This window comes from Amaranthus tricolor, chromosome 17 (genome assembly GCF_026212465.1).
Source record: "Amaranthus tricolor cultivar Red isolate AtriRed21 chromosome 17, ASM2621246v1, whole genome shotgun sequence".
Classification (NCBI taxonomy): domain Eukaryota; kingdom Viridiplantae; phylum Streptophyta; class Magnoliopsida; order Caryophyllales; family Amaranthaceae; genus Amaranthus; species Amaranthus tricolor.
The window spans coordinates 19,110,510-19,127,989 of NC_080063.1; the positions used below are offsets into that span (position 1 = coordinate 19,110,510).

The following is a 17,480-nucleotide window of genomic DNA, read 5'->3' on the forward strand; positions in this document are numbered from 1 at the left end:
AATAGTGTGTGAAATAATCAAATAATAAAAGTATTTTCAAATAACATGTATATTGAATATTTTGAAACTAAATCATACCATTGGCCACATTAAATACGACCTGATTTGAATTGATTGAAGTACAATCATCAATTTAAATAATTAACTTAACACCTCTACATACTTGGATAAAAAAAATTTAAAATTAAATAGCTTCATAAAAACTCTAATTATGAAATACTTCTAGGTTTTGAAACTATATAGTTTCATAGTGTAGGAGTATGTGTTACATTAAAAGTACGTAATGACCCTGGTTGTGAACCTAGCGAGCCAGCATCTGACGGGGAGCCAACGAATGAGGACGAAAGGGGAACCGAAGAGGGAGTAGTCGAGGAGGATGAGGCAACCAAAGACGAGTTAATAAGTGATGAAGTGGGGGCTAACGAGGTGATACGAGGAAGTTGTAACGAATCAACACGTCCTTGAAGCATATCTACTACTTTACTCATCTCAGGCCGACTCGATGGGTTGGTTTTCACACAAGCTAAGCTAACTAAAATCATCTTCTTTTGAATCTCCCTATCTTCATAGCTCAACCTCTCATCCTCCTCTTGATCATCACCAAATTCAACTCTAGATTCAAGTTGTTCATATATCCATTGCGGAAAATATTTCTCACTACTCCTTTCAGTACCTTCAATATCAATATTTCTTCTACACCCAACCATTTCCAAAACCAACATTCCGTAACTATAAACATCCGACTTATAAGAAACACCACCAAAACTCCTCAAAAACACCTCAGGAGCAATGTACCCAACAGTTCCCCTAGCCTCAGATATCGAAACTAAGCTCTCCTTTTGAGGGCATAACTTTGCAAGCCCAAAATCCGAAATCTTTGGACAAAAATTTTCATCTAGGAGAATATTATGCGGTTTGATGTCGAAATGAAGGATTCTAGTGTTACAACCTCGATGCAAGTACTCGAGTCCTCTAGCAATTCCTACCGCAATTTTGAACAAGTCTTCCCAAGATAACAAATGATGATGATCTCTTCCATACAAGTACTTCTCAAGCGACCCATTAACCATAAAGTCATACACAAGAGCTCTATTTTGCCCTTCATAACAAAACCCTAAAAGTGTAACCACATTAACATGGTTAGTTTTACCTATACTTGCAACCTCATTGATAAAATCCTCTGCATTTCCTTGTGCCTTTTTAAGTATTTTTACTGCTACAAGATGTCCTGTATGCTGCACTTTCCCTTTGTATACTGCACCATATGCTCCTCCACCTAACTTTTCTCTAAAAGAATTGGTTATTTTCTTTAGATCAGAGTACGTGTATCTTTGTAGCCCAACTGTTCCATGGTTCCTTAAGAATGCCTCAACATCTGGTTTCGTTTTGTGCTGCGAATCCTCGTTTGTCGACCATTTTCGTGTTAAGTAGAAGCATATGCTGATCAATATGCATCCTGTGACAGCAGGTAAAGATGCTGCAAGGACATCAAGCACACAAGTTTATGGTCTTATGGACTTGGATATGTAAGCACAAAACGCAAAATCGGATGACAGGGTGAGAAAACGAAAGGTATGTTACCTATAAGCGCGATTTCAGACTTGGATAGGCTGTGCTTGTTTGGTGTGGAACCTGTTTTTGACTAGGTCACATTAGTGCATTAGAGCAACCAATTTGGCTCCGATAGAGTATATAAGATATCGTAGGGCTACTACCATCAGCTCAAGCTTTTGGTTGAGCCGGTTCTTTGACTGAATCGGCCAGGCTGCCCCCAAGTTGAAGACATTAGATAGTTTTCATGTAGGCCAAAGACCTTCAGAATTTTGAGACATTAGCATTGTTCACAAACATTATCCTAAAGACTAGAGGCCAGTCCCAACTGAGCTAAGCCTCTTCTTCACACCGCTCAATAACTTATACATGGTGTGTTTTATAAATGACTTTTTCATTGTTTTTTGTTAGCTTTCTACTTTTGGCTTTTTTGCTTTCAAACAGCCAAAAAATGCTTGATAAACGGCTTTAAGAAAGCCAAAAAACTGACTTTAAACCAAAACCCTAAAGCTATTTTAAAAAGCATTTTATTTACTATTGCAATTTTCTCTAATAAACAGTCAACAGTAACAAACAAATAACCAACAACTAATTTTTACCAAATATCTCCATAACACCCGCATAAAACAAATGAATCAACAAATCCCACCAATAACCTATTAGGCCGTGACAATTCATCACATAATCTCACCGTGGCCCACGGGTAACCCACGGATCAAGAGCGTTGACTTGCACATACACTTAGTGAGGTTTATAGTTTCCTAAAACCATATGATAGTAGGAGGATTAGCCCACCCAATATATATATAAGTCCACAACCCACTATTTTATCGATGTGAAATCTTGTCTCACATTTGAAATATTTCCAACACAACCATTTGTCAAACAGACTCACAATCAAATACACCTAGTTAGTAAATTAAAGAATAAATGATCATACCAGGAAAAGGGCACTTAGATTCATCATTACAAAAGCAAAAAAACTTATTAGAACTTGGGTCATGCCCACACTGTCCTCCTGATCTAAGACAATCCTTACACAACCCATTATTTGCACTCCATTTAAGCTCAAAACCATTCCAAGCAACTGCAGGAAAGTATGCTCCCCTTTTATCCATACCCAAATTATCTTCCATATGAATAGGAAGAAAAAGATGGCTAGAACAAGACCCTTGTGTAATATTTTTCTTCATCATCACATTCTTTGTCAACCAACAAACTGGTATATTTACAGGACTCATAGGACAATCAAACGTCGAAAATGTCGTAAGATTACATAATCTTGCACAATTTCCATAAAACAAGGTAAGATTTGCATTCATTTCGGTGTATTGAAACAAAGAGAAGTCAATACTAATGTTGGTTAATGAATTTGGACACCCTGAATTTGCTTTAAAGTCTTGTCTAGCTATATTAACAGTTGAAGATGTGTAATTTATGCTTATAAGGGTAAAATTTTGGGAGTTCATAATGATATGGGCATTTGTTTGGTTGCAATTTTGAAGCTCAAAACCAGGGTGTCCACAATATGATGGTCTGTTTAAGCCATAGAAAGGGTAGGTAATGTTGGTTAGGGACCCACAATTGAATGTTTGACTACAAGTTTTGTGTTCTTTGCTTAAATGGGAATGGTATGTAGGAAGATGATTGAGTAGTGTAAGGAAAATTATGAGATATGAAGATGAAACTAACATGTTTGCCTCCATTATGATTTTTGAGGATTTTTTTTGGGGATTTGATGTATGATGGATTGGAATGAAGGATATGTGATTATATGAATGGTGGGTTTTATGGTCAATATCAACTTGTCAATTAGTGGGGTTTAATTTAGTTTATTGATATGGAAAATTTGGAATTTGGTTATTAGAATTAATTGTTTTCATATTTTTGCTTTCCTCTATCAAAAAGTCTATTAGTGGGGGGTTATTGAAACTCTATCCAATTGAACTCCCTATTTTAAATGTATATTTCTTTTCGTAACATATTTGTATTTTTTGACTTTTCGCGCAGTCTAATACGCTAATTCAATCCTTAATACCTTTAATTATACATAATAAAAAAATTATAAAAATTTAATAAAAATATCTTGTATTGGGACGAATCAAACAAGATCAAACTTCAATATGTTTTAACTTATAAATTAAAAACTAATCACAAATAAAGAATAATAAATAGATAGTGTATTGCCTTATAATGTAGCAAATAATATGAAACAATTTAACTTTTATATATATATATATATATATATATATATATATATATATATATAATCCGTTTGACTTAGGGATGAGTGAAAGCATACACTCAATGTAATTTTCTATAACAAAAGTATTGTACATGTGCTAATGGACAAGAATCATAATATAATAAGGTTTTTTTTATTGGGATCAGAAAAGTTGAACTCAATCAGTACCGTTAAAAAATAAAGAGTGAATAGAAAAATTTTTAATCACTAGATTAATTCATAATTTTCTTATGTGATGTTTTATATATTGTAAATGGTTTACCAATTATATATACAGAATTTCACACCTTTTCTTTTGTGAGAATACCAAGGAAAAAGAAAATAAATGATGCTCTATAGAAAAATAAAAATGAGTAGATGAGATGAAAAAATAAATTAATTATGTGGATAAGATTTTAAAGAAGAGGGTGAACTATGACTAAAAATAAATATACAGTAAATTTTATTGGACATACCAAAATAAATAATATAGCAAAACCTATGAGATGGGATATTAATTTGTTAATTAATGTGATGTTGAGAATTCATTCAATATTTTCTTGTTTATGATTTATTCGTAAATAAATAAATGGAGAAGCAAAATGAGTTAGTCCAACTTTGAACGACATGACCAAACAACTAGAAATTGATGCCGCAACTGAAAGTTGCTCCTTAGTTTAATTGTTCTTGTTTGAACTGTTGCACTCGATTAGACCTATTAAATCGATTTTGGATCGGTAACTCCATTAAATTATAGATTTATTATTATTTTAATATTATCGCCAATGTTAAAGAAATATACCATGTACTTGGATGCTCTTTGTTCCTACGAGATTGTTAGTTGGGTGCGTGTAAATGGATATATTTAGTGGGGTATTGTAGGTGAGGTCATATTTTTTAGTGGATAAATATAAATTTTATAATAAATTATAGATTTTAATGAGGTATTATAAAAAGGGCTATGTCTAAAAATAATAATAACGTTTTTACTAAGTTTATCAGAGTTTAAAATTGAAATTTATTAGTCTCTCATAAGAATAAATTAAACATTAATTGAAGTTATTAGTAATGAGTAATGACAAATGACAAAGTATGTTAAGCATAATTGAATTGTATTAAACTACCTACTACACCTAGCTTTTGTACAACTTAGAGCTGTTAAATATTGTGTTTTATCCTTCATTTGGAGTGTGTTTTAGGCTTATTAGGGACACCAAGTAAGAAGTAGATAAGGAGCCTCTTATATATGAATTGAGAAACACATTATTTCGTTCATAAAAACAATTACATCAATTATATAGAATTAGGTTTTTTTTTTTTTTTTTTTTTTTTTTTTTTTTTTTTTTTTTACGGTAAAAATTTATTTGCATCATATTTTGGGCCCATCGCACTTCTACTCACCCCTCCTTATCTGGGTCCTGATAAAATCGATGGAGAAAGTTGAGTTGCATCTTCATTAGTTAAAGTTCCATCAACTGTCATAACTGTCAAGGAGTACTGATTTACAGCCTCTGAAATAGATGCACCCTCTAAAACTTTAACCACTGTTGACATAGATGGCCTCTTTTCTGGTTCACTATGCAAACATGACACACCCAAAATTAAGGTTTTCTTTATTTCCTCAGCATATTGTTGCACATCCTCACCACATTCATCGAGTAAACCCGAAAATTCATTTGCTTCAACGTTCATTTTAACCATCTGAATCAGTGTCTTACTCTCGTCAGGCCGACTGTAATCCAAATTCTTCCTACCAAACACAACTTCCATCACTAGAACTCCGTAGCTGTACACATCGACTTTTTCCATGATCTTCCTGCCTAAAAATTCGGGCGCAAGATACCCGCGAGTTCCCCTCATTTGAGTCATTACATGACTTTGGTCTCTATCGATTAGCTTCGCTAGGCCAAAATCAGATAACTTTGCGTTATATTCTTCGTCTAAAAGCACATTTTGGGGTTTTACATCGAGATGGGCTATTCTCTTTTGACAATCTTCATGCAAATAAGCAAGTCCCTTAGCAATGTGCAGAATGATTTTTCTTCTAGTTACCCAAGTAAGGGCATGTTTCGAATCGGAGTTAAAAACCCATTTGTCTAGTGATCCTTTGCTCATGTACTCATACACTAGAAGTCTTTGGACTTTTTCTGCACAAAACCCAACCAGTTTCACCAAGTTTACATGGTGTATACTTCCTATTGTCTGAACTTCTGTCAAAAATTCCTTCCTTCCTTGTCCAACGTGATCCAGACGCTTAACAGCAATGCGTGTTCCATCATCTAATTTTCCTTCGTAAACAGTACCAAAGCCACCTCCACCGAGTTTCCTGTTGTCATCAAAGTTGTTGGTTGCCATTTTTAAGTTATTGTATTTGAACGTCAGCGGAGAATCAAGTTCTACGTGCAAGTTCCATTGTTCTGCATCCTCGTCGTGTTCTAACCACCATTTTCTCTTATATGCATATACAAAAAACCATAACGCAGCCATTAAAATCGTAGGAATCAAGGTTACTAACAGTATCTTAGCAGTTTTTGTCAAAGATTTGTGTCTTTCGTCTGCAGGGGTGGTAGTGCTGTTGTTGCTGCGTCCAATGTTTTTGTTCCCCGCTACAAGAACAGTCACGGAGGACTTAAAATTTGGCACTTCACCCGACAGATCATTGTTGGATACATTCAGTTGTTTGAGCCGTTTCAAGGTTGTTAAAGTTTCGGGTATAGTACCCGTCAAGTTGTTATCGTTCAAGTACAACTCGTTCAAAAACGTCAAGTTTGCGAAAGCAGGCGAAATGGTACCCGTAAATCCCTGCTTGGATAGATTAACTTTAATGATGTTCCCAGACGCATCGCAAGTCACAAACGGCCATTTGCTGCACGCATTGTTACCCTGCCATGCCTCAGCAAGTTTCAATGGATAATCTAATGCTCCAGCAACCTTTAACAATGTCATGACTTGAGGATTGCAATCTCCTGGAACATTCTTGCAGAATAAGTTGTTTGTCCCGAGGGATACCAACACGCTTTCTGGGAAAACTGGAAACGGACCTTGAAGCTTGTTGTTCTGCAATGATATATTGAGTAATCGAGGCATCGATATCAAGGATTATGGGACGACTCCAGTCAATAAGTTGTTTTGCAGTTGTAGAACAGAAAGGCCGGTGCTATTAGAAAGGTCAGGAATCGGGCCGGTAAACTTGTTTCCCTGTAGCCAAACTTGTTTTAAGAAGCTCATTCCGGCAAGTGCATCAAGCGGGCCAGAGAGACCTATATATTGATTTTCCAGCCACAGATTCTCCATCTTGGTTTTTTGAAGGGAATTTGGTATCAGTCCTGTCAGATTGTTATTCGACAGTCTCAGGGTTTGCAAACTTTTCAGGAAATCAAAAACATCCGGTATGCTTCCAATGAGATTGGTATTTTTAGCATAAAATTCTACCAAAATTGTAGAGTCAGACAACTCTGCAGGGAAAGTCCATGGATTGAGATGTGGGTTGTCGTCTATGGAAAGAATTTGAAGGCGATTAAGGCCAGAAAATGCTCCATGAGGAACAGACGAGAAATTGTTGGAGTCGAGGTGTATTTCTTGGAGTAGTTTAAGGTTGGCAAAAGATGGGATAGAACCCGAGAGGCGGTTGTTTTGGAGGGAGATCGTTGTTAGCTGAGAAAGAGAACTGAGATCGTCCGGAAGGCTTCCAGATATGTTTTGGGATGGTATGCTAATAGATCTCACGAACCCATTGTACGTGCAAACAACCCCAGACCAGATGCAGAAGTTGGAGCCTGACCAACCCGATACTTGATTCAGCGTGCCAGCCATTTTCTTCATTACTGCTCCATCAGCTGATGTTGAGAAAGTAATAAGAATATAAGAGAAGCAATAAGAAAAGGTATCATGTTGATACCATACAAACATATGTTGTATCAGCTCGACCAAATGTTTAAGCTGATGCCTGGAGCTCCATAATATATTATATACTCTATCATATGCCTTGTATTGAGCTTTGCAAATTAAATAAAATCTTAAAATAGTTGTTAGTTGATCTTCATTAATCTATGAGCTTTTATCTTTACATGTAACAATCTTGGTGGAAATCATCATCACCATCATCCTACATCCCCTGTATATCCCGCTCATGGAAGTTATGATCAAGGGCCGGGGAAGGTTGGAAGGCAGACTGTACCTTTATCAAAAGAGATAAGGAGGTTGCGGCTAGTAAGATCCTCGACTCAAGAATAAATTGCAAATGAAAACGAATGAAAGAACGTACCTTCAGAAGGGGTAGCAAGGTTCTGCAGAACTGGACCTTTAAGAGGGACATCAATGATCTGCCCAGCTAGTATCGTTGTAGGATCAGTAATATTGTTCAAGCTGATTAAAGTTTCGCTTGTGGTTCCAAACTCGGCTGCAACTTGATTCAGGGTGCTCTTTGGTGCCATCACGTGTGCGTAATGCACAACCTTCTGCCCCTCGACTTCATCACAGCTGCAGGGTAACGGAATCCACAGCTTCTCGTCCACCAAGATCAAGTTTCCATTTTCGATGTGATTTGCATTCTGAATCTGCTCATAGGTCACTGATCCAGAATAAACCCCATTTTGAGTCACCAAACCAGAGAAAATCTTATTTGCTATATTGTACAAAGTATCCCCCTTTTCAACAGTGTATATGGGGACTCTGTCAGAGATCCCAGCGCCATTTATGCACCGGCAAGGGAAAGGAATCTTGACTGTCTGATTGTTATAGACGGTGAAGTTTTCAGGCGTCGAAGGAGGGAGAAGGTTGACTCCTAAAAGAGAACTCAGGTCTTTTACCTGGAATAATGACCGGATATGGGCAAGTGTAGTAGTGTTACGAGACACATATCCTACTAAGGCCTCACATGTAGCATTGTCAGTCGTGCACTTGAACGACGGTTGTGTTTGGGCTTCGATGGATTTCCGAGCAAACAGAAACATGAAAGTGAGTGATGTCAAAAGGCTAAGAACACCCATTTTTGACTTATGAATTCTGATGCTAACCTGTATTCAGAGCTCCACATGATAAGGAGGAAATGTTCAAGTTCAACCTTATTTTTTTTTGTCTTTTCTTTGCATATAGAAAAGTATATCTTGATAAGCCTCTTAGTATTAGCTGTTTATTGTTGACTAGATCAAGGAATGCAATGAACTTTGTAAGCCTATTAGTTGTTACTTGAGGACTATGGTAACTGGTGTAGTCTGTTTCACTCGCACTTGGATACAAGAATCAAACCATAGATGTGAAATATAATCTACAACATCATATAAATAAGATGTGCACATGATGTGATGATCAGTTTACATGTTGGGGAAAATTTTTATGTGACTGCTTCCATTTTATTTCATAAATTTAGTTTAGAATTATATGAAGATTGTTTGGTTTCAATCTCAATGGTGTATGATTAAGACTAATCAGGTTGGCCAAAGCCTGTCCATTTTGTTCGTTAGAGTAAGACTTGAATAATAGCTTAATAATAGTTTTTATTATTCCAAGGTAAGGATAATCTCCTACATGCAAGAGCGGACTAATTGTTTGGTCTTTGACATCTTATCTTGCGCCAAACATTGTTTCCAATGCACGGAGTTTATAGAATAGACATAGCACATTCTTCTACAAGTTTTGGATGAAGTACATTGAATATCATAATAACTTCCATGGTAATAAATTTACACGTGTGGCAAGAAATATTACATAAATAATGTTATCTTAATTTTTATTACTTTCAAAAATCGCACTTAATATGGGACAAAAGAGAGAAAACGTTCGCTAAAACTCCAACTTTTCAAGCCCTAGTCTCCAACTTCTCGCCCCAATTCAAGTATAATTATAAAATCGAGTACGGTTGACTTTTGACATTTTGTCCATCCTAGCACTAGAATCTATAGTGTAATTGCTCCTATTACAGAGAACCAAAAAGTTTTCAAAATTATAAATTTCTCATAGATTCCAATATAATGAACCAAAAGCGAAGGAATACCTATTTCATTTACAACAAAAAGAACATGGCCATTCCAAGTAAACAAGTTTTATCAACTAAACATGAATTGGTAAATTACTAATTGGTAGAGGTGTTCCACACGGTCAAAATTGAACCGTAGCATAATAATGAAATTGTATTAGTATATCAACTCATACGTATTATGTAAAATTGAAACGATTCAAAAATCTGACGATATCCGAATGTACACCTACTAATTAGTAGGTTTACTTCTTGGAAGAACCACCACCACCACGAAGAGATTGCCAAAAAACAGGCCAATTCTTTTGAGCCTCTTGCCAACCTAAAAAAGAACCTTCCCTCATGGGATCCCAACTAGAGGACACAATCCCATAACTAACCCCTAAAAGGGCAGTCCCAAAGAAGATAAAGGATACAATGAAAGGTACCCAAGTTGGAACATCAATTTTCAATCCAACTTTCAAGTAATAGAAAAAGGGAAAAAATGCTAATCCTATAAACAAAGGTATCCCAACAGAAAATGCCATTCTATTCATCATTCTGTTTGTCACTATCTCTGGAATTATTCCTTGTTCTTCCTCTTCTTCTTCATAATCATCATCTTCATCTTCTTCTTCATTGTTGTAGTTTTTAAGGTTCTTGCTTTTTTTGCTCTTTTTTTGGGGGGCACCAAACCCTTTTGGGTTTGGATTTCTTAGAGTTGCATTAAGATGGGTGGGTTTTGAGGACAGAAAGAGGAGATTTTGATGGATATTTGAGGTATAAAATGGGAGTTTTGAAGTGGGTTTTGTGTTGGGTTTTGATGTATTTGGGCAGATTAATGTGGGAGCTCTTTGGAAAGAGCAAGACTCCATTGTTATGGAGCTCCTTTTCCTTTGTGAACTTCTGTTAAAATGGGTGGTGAATGAGAGAACAAATCTTATCCTAATTGATGAACCAGGTTCAGTTTACTCAAATGCCCCTATACTCTTTGAAATGCTCATTGGCATTATATAGTTATGGGCTTATGACCGGAGGGGTACATTTGGATGCTCGAAAACGAATTTTGGATATGATATAAAAAAAATTTCTACAATGCTATCTTGACAATATATTTGATTTTAGTCTAGTCATACTCATTATTTAACTATTAAGTCAATTTATCATTCTTTTTATTAGTGGTACGATATAAACTCCTATTATAAGAATTTAAAAAAAAAAAATTTTCACCGTTCACAATTCTCTAAAAATGTCTTTTTTCATGAAGTAGCAGATAATTTTTATAATCAAAAAACAATCGTAAACTTCTTTGTTATTACCGAAGTTTGTTATTACCGAAGTAAAGGTGCATACATCTTATCCTTTGCCTACCAAGAGTAATAATAATGTAATATGAATATCATCGTTATAATAAATCTGAATCACCGGTATATATTGGAAAGGGATGAACCAATAAAGTCATTTACATTTAATTTTAAAATATTAAAATGTCTATAAGATAAATTTACTGTTTGAGAAACCGTAGGACATTATTTAGATGGAAAAATAAATCTATAAAAGATATATACAAATTATACACTAGAAAAAACACCATCTTATGCATGAACGTGAGACGAACATAAATTGCTTGCAACAGGCCTAAACTAAATTTGGGAGTAAAGGTCTTCAAGAGCGACATACAAGGGCTCAGCAGCTTTTGGTCTATCCACAGTCCCGAGCAAAAGATCAGCTGATGTAAGATAAGGATCGCCATAGAAGCGAAGATTCGTGTCTGTCCTTGTTGAGACTATATTCCCTTCCAACGATACGCCAACGAAAGCCCCTGCGATATTGAATTAAAGTGGACATTGTCAAGCAAGAAGGTGAAAAAGCTCTCAAAGTGGCCTTCTGAAAGCAAGACTAGATCCACTAGATCCAAAAGCCAAGAGTGGAGTGCCTAGATGATAGGCTTTTTTTGATTGCTAGATAGGCTAAGGGAAGGGAGACTAGGTGAGAACGAACCCAAAACTTTTTTCTGAAAAGTGATAATTGTTTTCTGACTAAGACAATCTTGTCTCCTAGATGATAGGCTTTATTACTAGTGGGAAAATGATAGAAATTGATCAACTAAAAGCATAGAAAAACAGTGAATCAGAAAATCAGAATAGAATGTTCATTTTTTGTCAGTAAAATATCCGTTAAAATCAGATCAATTCAGCAAAACATAAGTGAAGATAACAGGGCCTTCGAATCATAAGTTCTCAATGACATCCAAAATGCATCATGGATCACTGCTAGGGGAACTTATGGAAGAATATTTGCGTAGACATGAAAAGTTGAAGGCACAGATAAAGCATACCTTTGCTACAACTATAAGTGTAGCACATGCCAGACCCTCTATCCCCAGCACGAAGATCTGCTTCAAGCACTCTTCCAACAGGACCAGCAGCAGCACTGCAGCCAGCCCCAAGAGAAAAGTGCATGCGACTACAGAATGTCTTCACAGCTTTGTAATCATGAAGCACAATCACGAAATCTGTGAGCTCACCACCAATCTATTGGCCAAATAAATATATCACCATCATAAAAAGCTATCAAGAACATACAATTTTCAAAATATACTACCAACCAAAAACTCCAAAAGCATCAATAATAACTGGTCTTTCTCACAAGATATTGCACCAACCTCAGAAACCTTACAAAATTTTACACAACATTGTCATTTTAAAACAACTGTTTAGCGACACAAAAGTAAAAATGGACACCATATAACACCAATTTGTGCAATCAATTTCTCACATTCAGAAGAGCTAGGATACAACCCTTAAAATAGGCAGCAAGTAAAAAAGATAATAAAGGAAAACGTCTATTAAGTCAGCTCAAGGTAGTTTTTAGCAGCGTTGAAGCTAATAATTTTTCCAGTGTAGCATGAAATCAACATCAAAAACTAAACAAAAGATACAGGTGTTACACGGTGGTCAAAACACAATCAATACAATATTAGGCATTCAATACAAGACTCGAAACAAGGCATAAGACAACAATTCCAGGTTTTAAAATCAAACAGCTAGGATTTTTTAAGAAATACAATCTCAAATATACTCATCAATTTATTCAGCTTCACAAAGATGTCAGCAGTCAAAACATACATGAAGACAAACATCAAGCAGTTCCCAACAGATATCATTTAAGTCTTAGTACTACAAACACTAAAATACATTCCATAACCCCAATACCATTAAGTGGCTCCCACTTCGGCTTCTATTGAGGTGTTATTTGGGGATCAGATGCACGCAACCTTACCCTCATAAAAACAGAAATGTTATTTGTGATTGACCCTTGATAGCATACAAAATATTACAAATATTAATTGGACAATTCAATTACAGCAACTATTCCTACCTGAGCTCCCCATCCCAGGCCAACTGAAGCAATTGCAGATGGAGCAGACCATGTTCCATCCATCCTCCGAGCGACAACTAGACCAGTACCCATCTTATACGCAATCACTGCACCAACTTTGGCAACAGTCAAAATAGCAAGACCTTTAGCTCCTTTAAGAATAGCTGAAGGAATACATCTCTCAGGATTCAACCTTGCAACCTGCAAAGCTCTGTGTGAGTAAAAGTATAGAATTTACTCAAGACCACATTTAACTAGTGTTAAGTGAAGAGAAAAAGCAAAGCCAGTTAGGCATTTAAATGACAACAATTATTTGTTAGACCTTAGAAGAGCACAAGGCCGAAGGCATTACGAGGTTTTACAAACAGACACCATATTGGAGTTGCAACAATTAGTGTTCCAAACATAGAAAAACCAGAATGTTCACAAATCTAACCAGTCGTTATTTGATTAATCAACCCAACCCCCCTCCCCAAAAAAAGTCTTTTCAAATGACTTCCATCATCGGTTATATGCATATTCTTCAGGTAATCAGAGGTAAATTTGACAGCAAAACATCTGAGTAAAAACAAAAATAACTGGGTTTTGAATGGTCTCTATGAATACAGCCTTGTTCCTACATGATCAAATTAAATCAGAGAACATATCCTTTCAACTATTAGTAGTCTATGTACACAACATGATAATAATAACACCAATAATAACAGTAGTAATGATGCAAATTCATCGAAGAATATCAGATAACATTAACGAAAATATAGGCAATACACTTCACCAAACATTAGTAACAGCATTAAGATCCATCTGAGAGGTAAATATAGAAAATTTAAGAAATTTAAGCACATAATTTACCTGCACATAACTCCTCAGTGAGATAGAAGCTTTGTAGATCTCATGCTCCATGGATAGACCAACAGGAAGATTCAACCAACCTCTTGTACATGTCCAATCCAACACATCATGTTTTGCTGCCTGTACAGCGTTGCTGATGGAGCTAATGAGTATCCCTTGTAAAGGATCCAGCCTGTCATAGCAGGAATCACAAACTCTCTGTGGATTTCGCTCCCTAAACTTAACTGGAAGCAAACACCTCCCTTTTGTGCATACTCGACAAAATATCCCCCCACAAAATCGACAGTGATGACGGCCACGAGTAAGTGCAGTAAAAGGAGCAGTACACTGCATGCAAACTGTAGTGTAGCTATCTGGCAGCCACTCAGGAGGTTCAGCTTCTAAAACATCTTTGAAATCACTATAATTGACCGCATTGGCACCGAGAAGTGGTGGAGCACTAGGTATATAAACTGATGAATTCAAAACAGTATCCCCATTCTTTCCAGAGCCCAAAAACGAAACATTTGAAGGGGAAATCTGTTGACCATAACTTCCACTCTTATTCTGTCCAGTTAAAATAGCAAATATCCCAGCCAACACATTCTTCAGATTAACATCTGGAGGCTTATTAAAATGTGTAAAATTTGAAGGCTCATCGCCAGAATCGTAATCCACATCATTATAATCTTTGGAACCACCTATGTACGGATATAAAGCACCCTTTAAGGTATGTGCTACTGCAGAATGGGCTTCAGATTCTGTCATAGTCCATGCAGAATCGACATAATCATCATCATCAACATAGTGAACCTTTTTCTCCTCCCTACCCATATTACTCAGTGAAGAGTATGAAACACTTTGGCCGGACATAGCCATAGGCTATGCAACATAACAATGTTGATTAGATATGCAATTTAGTGCTGCAAAGCAAAGAGACATCCAAAAAAGGCATACAAATCAGATGAGATTGCATGTCTGGATTCGAAAGAATCAAAACAAAGAAAGAAGACATAAGGGATGAAGCACAAAACAAAAGGAGAAAAGTATTAATAACAACACTACACATCAAGCTCCAAATAGAGAGTTCCTTTTTTCGATTCGAGCATGGACCGGAGAATCTCTATAGGCAAAGGGTAGAGAGAATTAATACTTTCTGTGGGCGGTGAAAATCAAACCTTGATACATGCAAGAAAAGAAAAAATACTCAAACACGTGGTTCAAGATTCTCATCTTCAGGTTTCTTATTAAAGTAAGACGTGGGGAACATTAGATTGGAAACCAACAAGAAATGCTCCTTGAGAAATTATTTTTTGAAAAGTTTTGACATGAAATTTCCGACAGGAAATTAGTTATGAATGAGAACTCCTTCCCAGGATAGTCAAGCAGAGTTCATTAAGCCCAACCTTTCACCCCCAATGTCAGACAAGACAAGCCTATAAGATTCAAGAAGCAGCTAACACACTCGATTGAGTAATAATCAACTACAATTCGATTGCGAGAGAATTTGTATCCTCCCACCATTGCTCTTTACTCCAATAAAAGACAATTATTGGGAGGTGGCAATTAACTTTCTTTTTGGTTGATTTTTGACTTTTTGGTTGGTCAAACAGTCACAAAAATATTTGACAAATGGCTTTTAAGCTATAATCAAAAAGCTACTAATAATGTTTTTATATTGGTTTGTAGCTATTGGCTATTAGTCTACATTCTCTCTAATAAACAGTCGACACCGGAAAATGTTTTTACCAAACATCTCTCTAACAATTGGCTTGAACAGCTTACCAGTCAATACTTTCAGCTAGTCAATCAGCCAACAAGCTCTATCTTCCAACCATTTGCCAAACAAGCCCGTTAAAAGTTAATCCATAAAATTAACATCATATGTAACACGGCTGACGGCCTCCTCCTTTCATCACAAAAGCCCGTGTCAAATCCTCGACACTCTATCATGAGTATCACACTTTGAAAGTCCATGTGTTCCTTAATGACTAGAAATGAATTTTCTTATTAAATATCCAAATTTGACGCTAGCACATGTACCCAAGACCAACAGAAGTATCCAAATTTAAGTAAAATAGTTGAAAGCTCTAAAATGTGCTAGTACGCAGTAGTTCTCACCTATCATAATGCAATTTCAAAAACTTAGAAATGAGATCCTTAAAGAGCTAACATGTAGTAATACATCTGTACTTCCTGCTTTCCTCACATAACTTGCTGCTATTCTTCACATAACTTGCAGCTATTTACAAAGGCACGTCAATGAAGACATTCTATTCATTTTACCATACAAGATCGTACATATTCTTATATAAACAAGTGTACAAAGTTTTCCATGGCAAACACATTACTAAAATTGAAAAAAAAAAAAAAGAACAGTATCCCACAAACTAAGTAGATGGAGTACCAAGCGGTAGCAACGAAAAACAACGTTCGTACGTTCCATACACAACCCACAAGCTATTTCTATTTAATGAAAGTTCACCTTTAATCAAGTAATCGAAATAATATATGAATTGTGTTCCGAGACAGATGAGTATCATCAATCAATCCTTTAAATGGATACAGAAAACAACACCTTTGAATAATTCCAATCAATTTCCCAGTAAAACTCAGATCTTTATGCTCATAAGAATAAAGAGTCAACATTGCAATAAAAATGAAACAATTGATACCAAGAAAACCTTACAAACACTAATTGAGATGTAAAATAGGTAGTATGATTACCAAATGTGATGAACATTGAGAAATTCTAGTGTCAGATTCTAGTAATTAAAATTTGAGGCTTCAACAATTCAAACATGGATGAATTAAGATTGAATTCTGGAAAAAGTCAGTAAACCCTAAAATTGAAATTCTACGAAACCTCAAATTATCGAATTCAAGAAAATAATAATAGGGCGAGTAAAACTTACCAAATCGAAAACTTATAGATTGTACTCGGCGAATTCTTCGGTACACAAACCCTAAATAACTAACCAGAGAATTGCGAAGACGAAAGAAAGGAGATTGGGTTTGGCATAAAACGGACGAAAGAGGTTCCTTTAACTACTTGCTATCAAATTACTTGAGTCAAATTAATTTCAAGAAATAATTGGATGATTATAAAACTATTACTATAATGAAAATTAAAATTATAAAATATTAATGTGTGACTATGCAAATTTAGCCTCGATATCATACGTCTTACTCATTCATCATTCCGGGTTTTCGGTCCGGTCCAGTCTAAACCTGAAAAAATCTGGGTTAGATCGGATGAGACCAAATGTACATAAAATTAATTTTAAAGGAAAATAATATTTAAGATTTTTATGTATATACTTATTTAAAGGACTTTAAATTTTTTATTTCTAACACAAAATAATTTTTAATTCGAATATTTTAATTTTATAATAATTAATTTGCTAAATTAGTTTAAAATCTTTCTTTTTTTTTTAATTTATTCTTGGTATCAAAAATTATTTCCGGTCTAACTAGTCTAAACCCCGACCGGACCGAGAGGAAACCGAGTTAGATCGGGACCGAACCGGATGGAATCAG

The 17,480-nt window shown here is 35.6% G+C and overlaps 5 protein-coding genes across 6 annotated transcripts; all 5 read right to left on the bottom strand.

Moving 5' to 3' along the window:
* Positions 1-31: 31 nt before the first annotated feature.
* Positions 32-3,316, bottom strand: LOC130804272 (LEAF RUST 10 DISEASE-RESISTANCE LOCUS RECEPTOR-LIKE PROTEIN KINASE-like 2.4). 2 transcript variants are annotated; one of them, XM_057668658.1, is made up of 3 exons: positions 2,492-3,316; positions 1,582-1,632; positions 32-1,477 (listed from the first exon to the last, which is right to left on the bottom strand). In XM_057668658.1, the coding sequence occupies exons 1-3, from the start codon at positions 3,255-3,257 to the stop codon at positions 246-248; spliced, it is 2,049 nt and encodes a 682-aa protein (XP_057524641.1). In that variant the 5' UTR covers positions 3,258-3,316; the 3' UTR covers positions 32-245. The 2 variants fall into 2 exon arrangements, with proteins under 2 accessions (XP_057524641.1, XP_057524642.1); XM_057668659.1 differs by having other exon boundaries at positions 1,582-1,642; positions 2,492-2,763.
* A 1,866-nt stretch (positions 3,317-5,182) lies between these two features.
* Positions 5,183-6,862, bottom strand: LOC130803663 (receptor-like kinase TMK4). The gene has a single exon (XM_057667865.1). The coding sequence runs from the start codon at positions 6,860-6,862 to the stop codon at positions 5,183-5,185; it is 1,680 nt and encodes a 559-aa protein (XP_057523848.1).
* Positions 6,863-6,874: 12 nt separating this feature from the next.
* Positions 6,875-9,469, bottom strand: LOC130803664 (receptor-like kinase TMK4). Its single transcript, XM_057667866.1, has 2 exons — positions 8,040-9,469; positions 6,875-7,611 (listed from the first exon to the last, which is right to left on the bottom strand). The coding sequence occupies exons 1-2, from the start codon at positions 8,761-8,763 to the stop codon at positions 6,875-6,877; spliced, it is 1,461 nt and encodes a 486-aa protein (XP_057523849.1). The 5' UTR covers positions 8,764-9,469.
* A 238-nt stretch (positions 9,470-9,707) lies between these two features.
* LOC130803666 (protein PAM68, chloroplastic) lies at positions 9,708-10,818 on the bottom strand. The gene has a single exon (XM_057667868.1). The coding sequence runs from the start codon at positions 10,601-10,603 to the stop codon at positions 9,995-9,997; it is 609 nt and encodes a 202-aa protein (XP_057523851.1). The 5' UTR covers positions 10,604-10,818; the 3' UTR covers positions 9,708-9,994.
* A 355-nt stretch (positions 10,819-11,173) lies between these two features.
* On the bottom strand, positions 11,174-17,044 carry LOC130803665 (uncharacterized). Its single transcript, XM_057667867.1, has 5 exons — positions 16,856-17,044; positions 13,962-14,863; positions 13,110-13,310; positions 12,067-12,262; positions 11,174-11,550 (listed from the first exon to the last, which is right to left on the bottom strand). Exons 2-5 carry the CDS (start codon positions 14,817-14,819, stop codon positions 11,372-11,374), a joined length of 1,434 nt encoding a protein of 477 aa, XP_057523850.1. The 5' UTR covers positions 14,820-14,863; positions 16,856-17,044; the 3' UTR covers positions 11,174-11,371.
* Between the last annotated feature and the right edge of the window lie 436 nt (positions 17,045-17,480).

Bases quoted from the DNA above. Each gene is read 5' to 3' on its own strand.
- LOC130803665 (XM_057667867.1), bottom strand. From the start codon at position 14,819: ATGGCTATGTCCGGCCAAAGTGTTTCATACTCTTCACTGAGTAATATG. The intron at 13,311-13,961 runs GTAAATTATGTG...AGAGCTTTGCAG, and splicing joins CACTGAGGAGTTATGTGCAG to GTTGCAAGGTTGAATCCTGA. The intron at 11,551-12,066 runs GTATGCTTTATC...TCAATATCGCAG, and splicing joins CACTTATAGTTGTAGCAAAG to GGGCTTTCGTTGGCGTATCG.
- LOC130803664 (XM_057667866.1), bottom strand. From the start codon at position 8,763: ATGGGTGTTCTTAGCCTTTTGACATCACTCACTTTCATGTTTCTGTTT. The intron at 7,612-8,039 runs GTACGTTCTTTC...TCTCAACATCAG, and splicing joins CCTTGCTACCCCTTCTGAAG to CTGATGGAGCAGTAATGAAG.
- LOC130804272 (XM_057668658.1), bottom strand. From the start codon at position 3,257: ATGGAGGCAAACATGTTAGTTTCATCTTCATATCTCATAATTTTCCTT. The intron at 1,633-2,491 runs GTATGATCATTT...AGTCAAAAACAG, and splicing joins ATCTAAGTGCCCTTTTCCTG to GTTCCACACCAAACAAGCAC. The intron at 1,478-1,581 runs GTAACATACCTT...ATGTCCTTGCAG, and splicing joins GTCTGAAATCGCGCTTATAG to CATCTTTACCTGCTGTCACA.
- LOC130803663 (XM_057667865.1), bottom strand. From the start codon at position 6,862: ATGCCTCGATTACTCAATATATCATTGCAGAACAACAAGCTTCAAGGT.
- LOC130803666 (XM_057667868.1), bottom strand. From the start codon at position 10,603: ATGGAGTCTTGCTCTTTCCAAAGAGCTCCCACATTAATCTGCCCAAAT.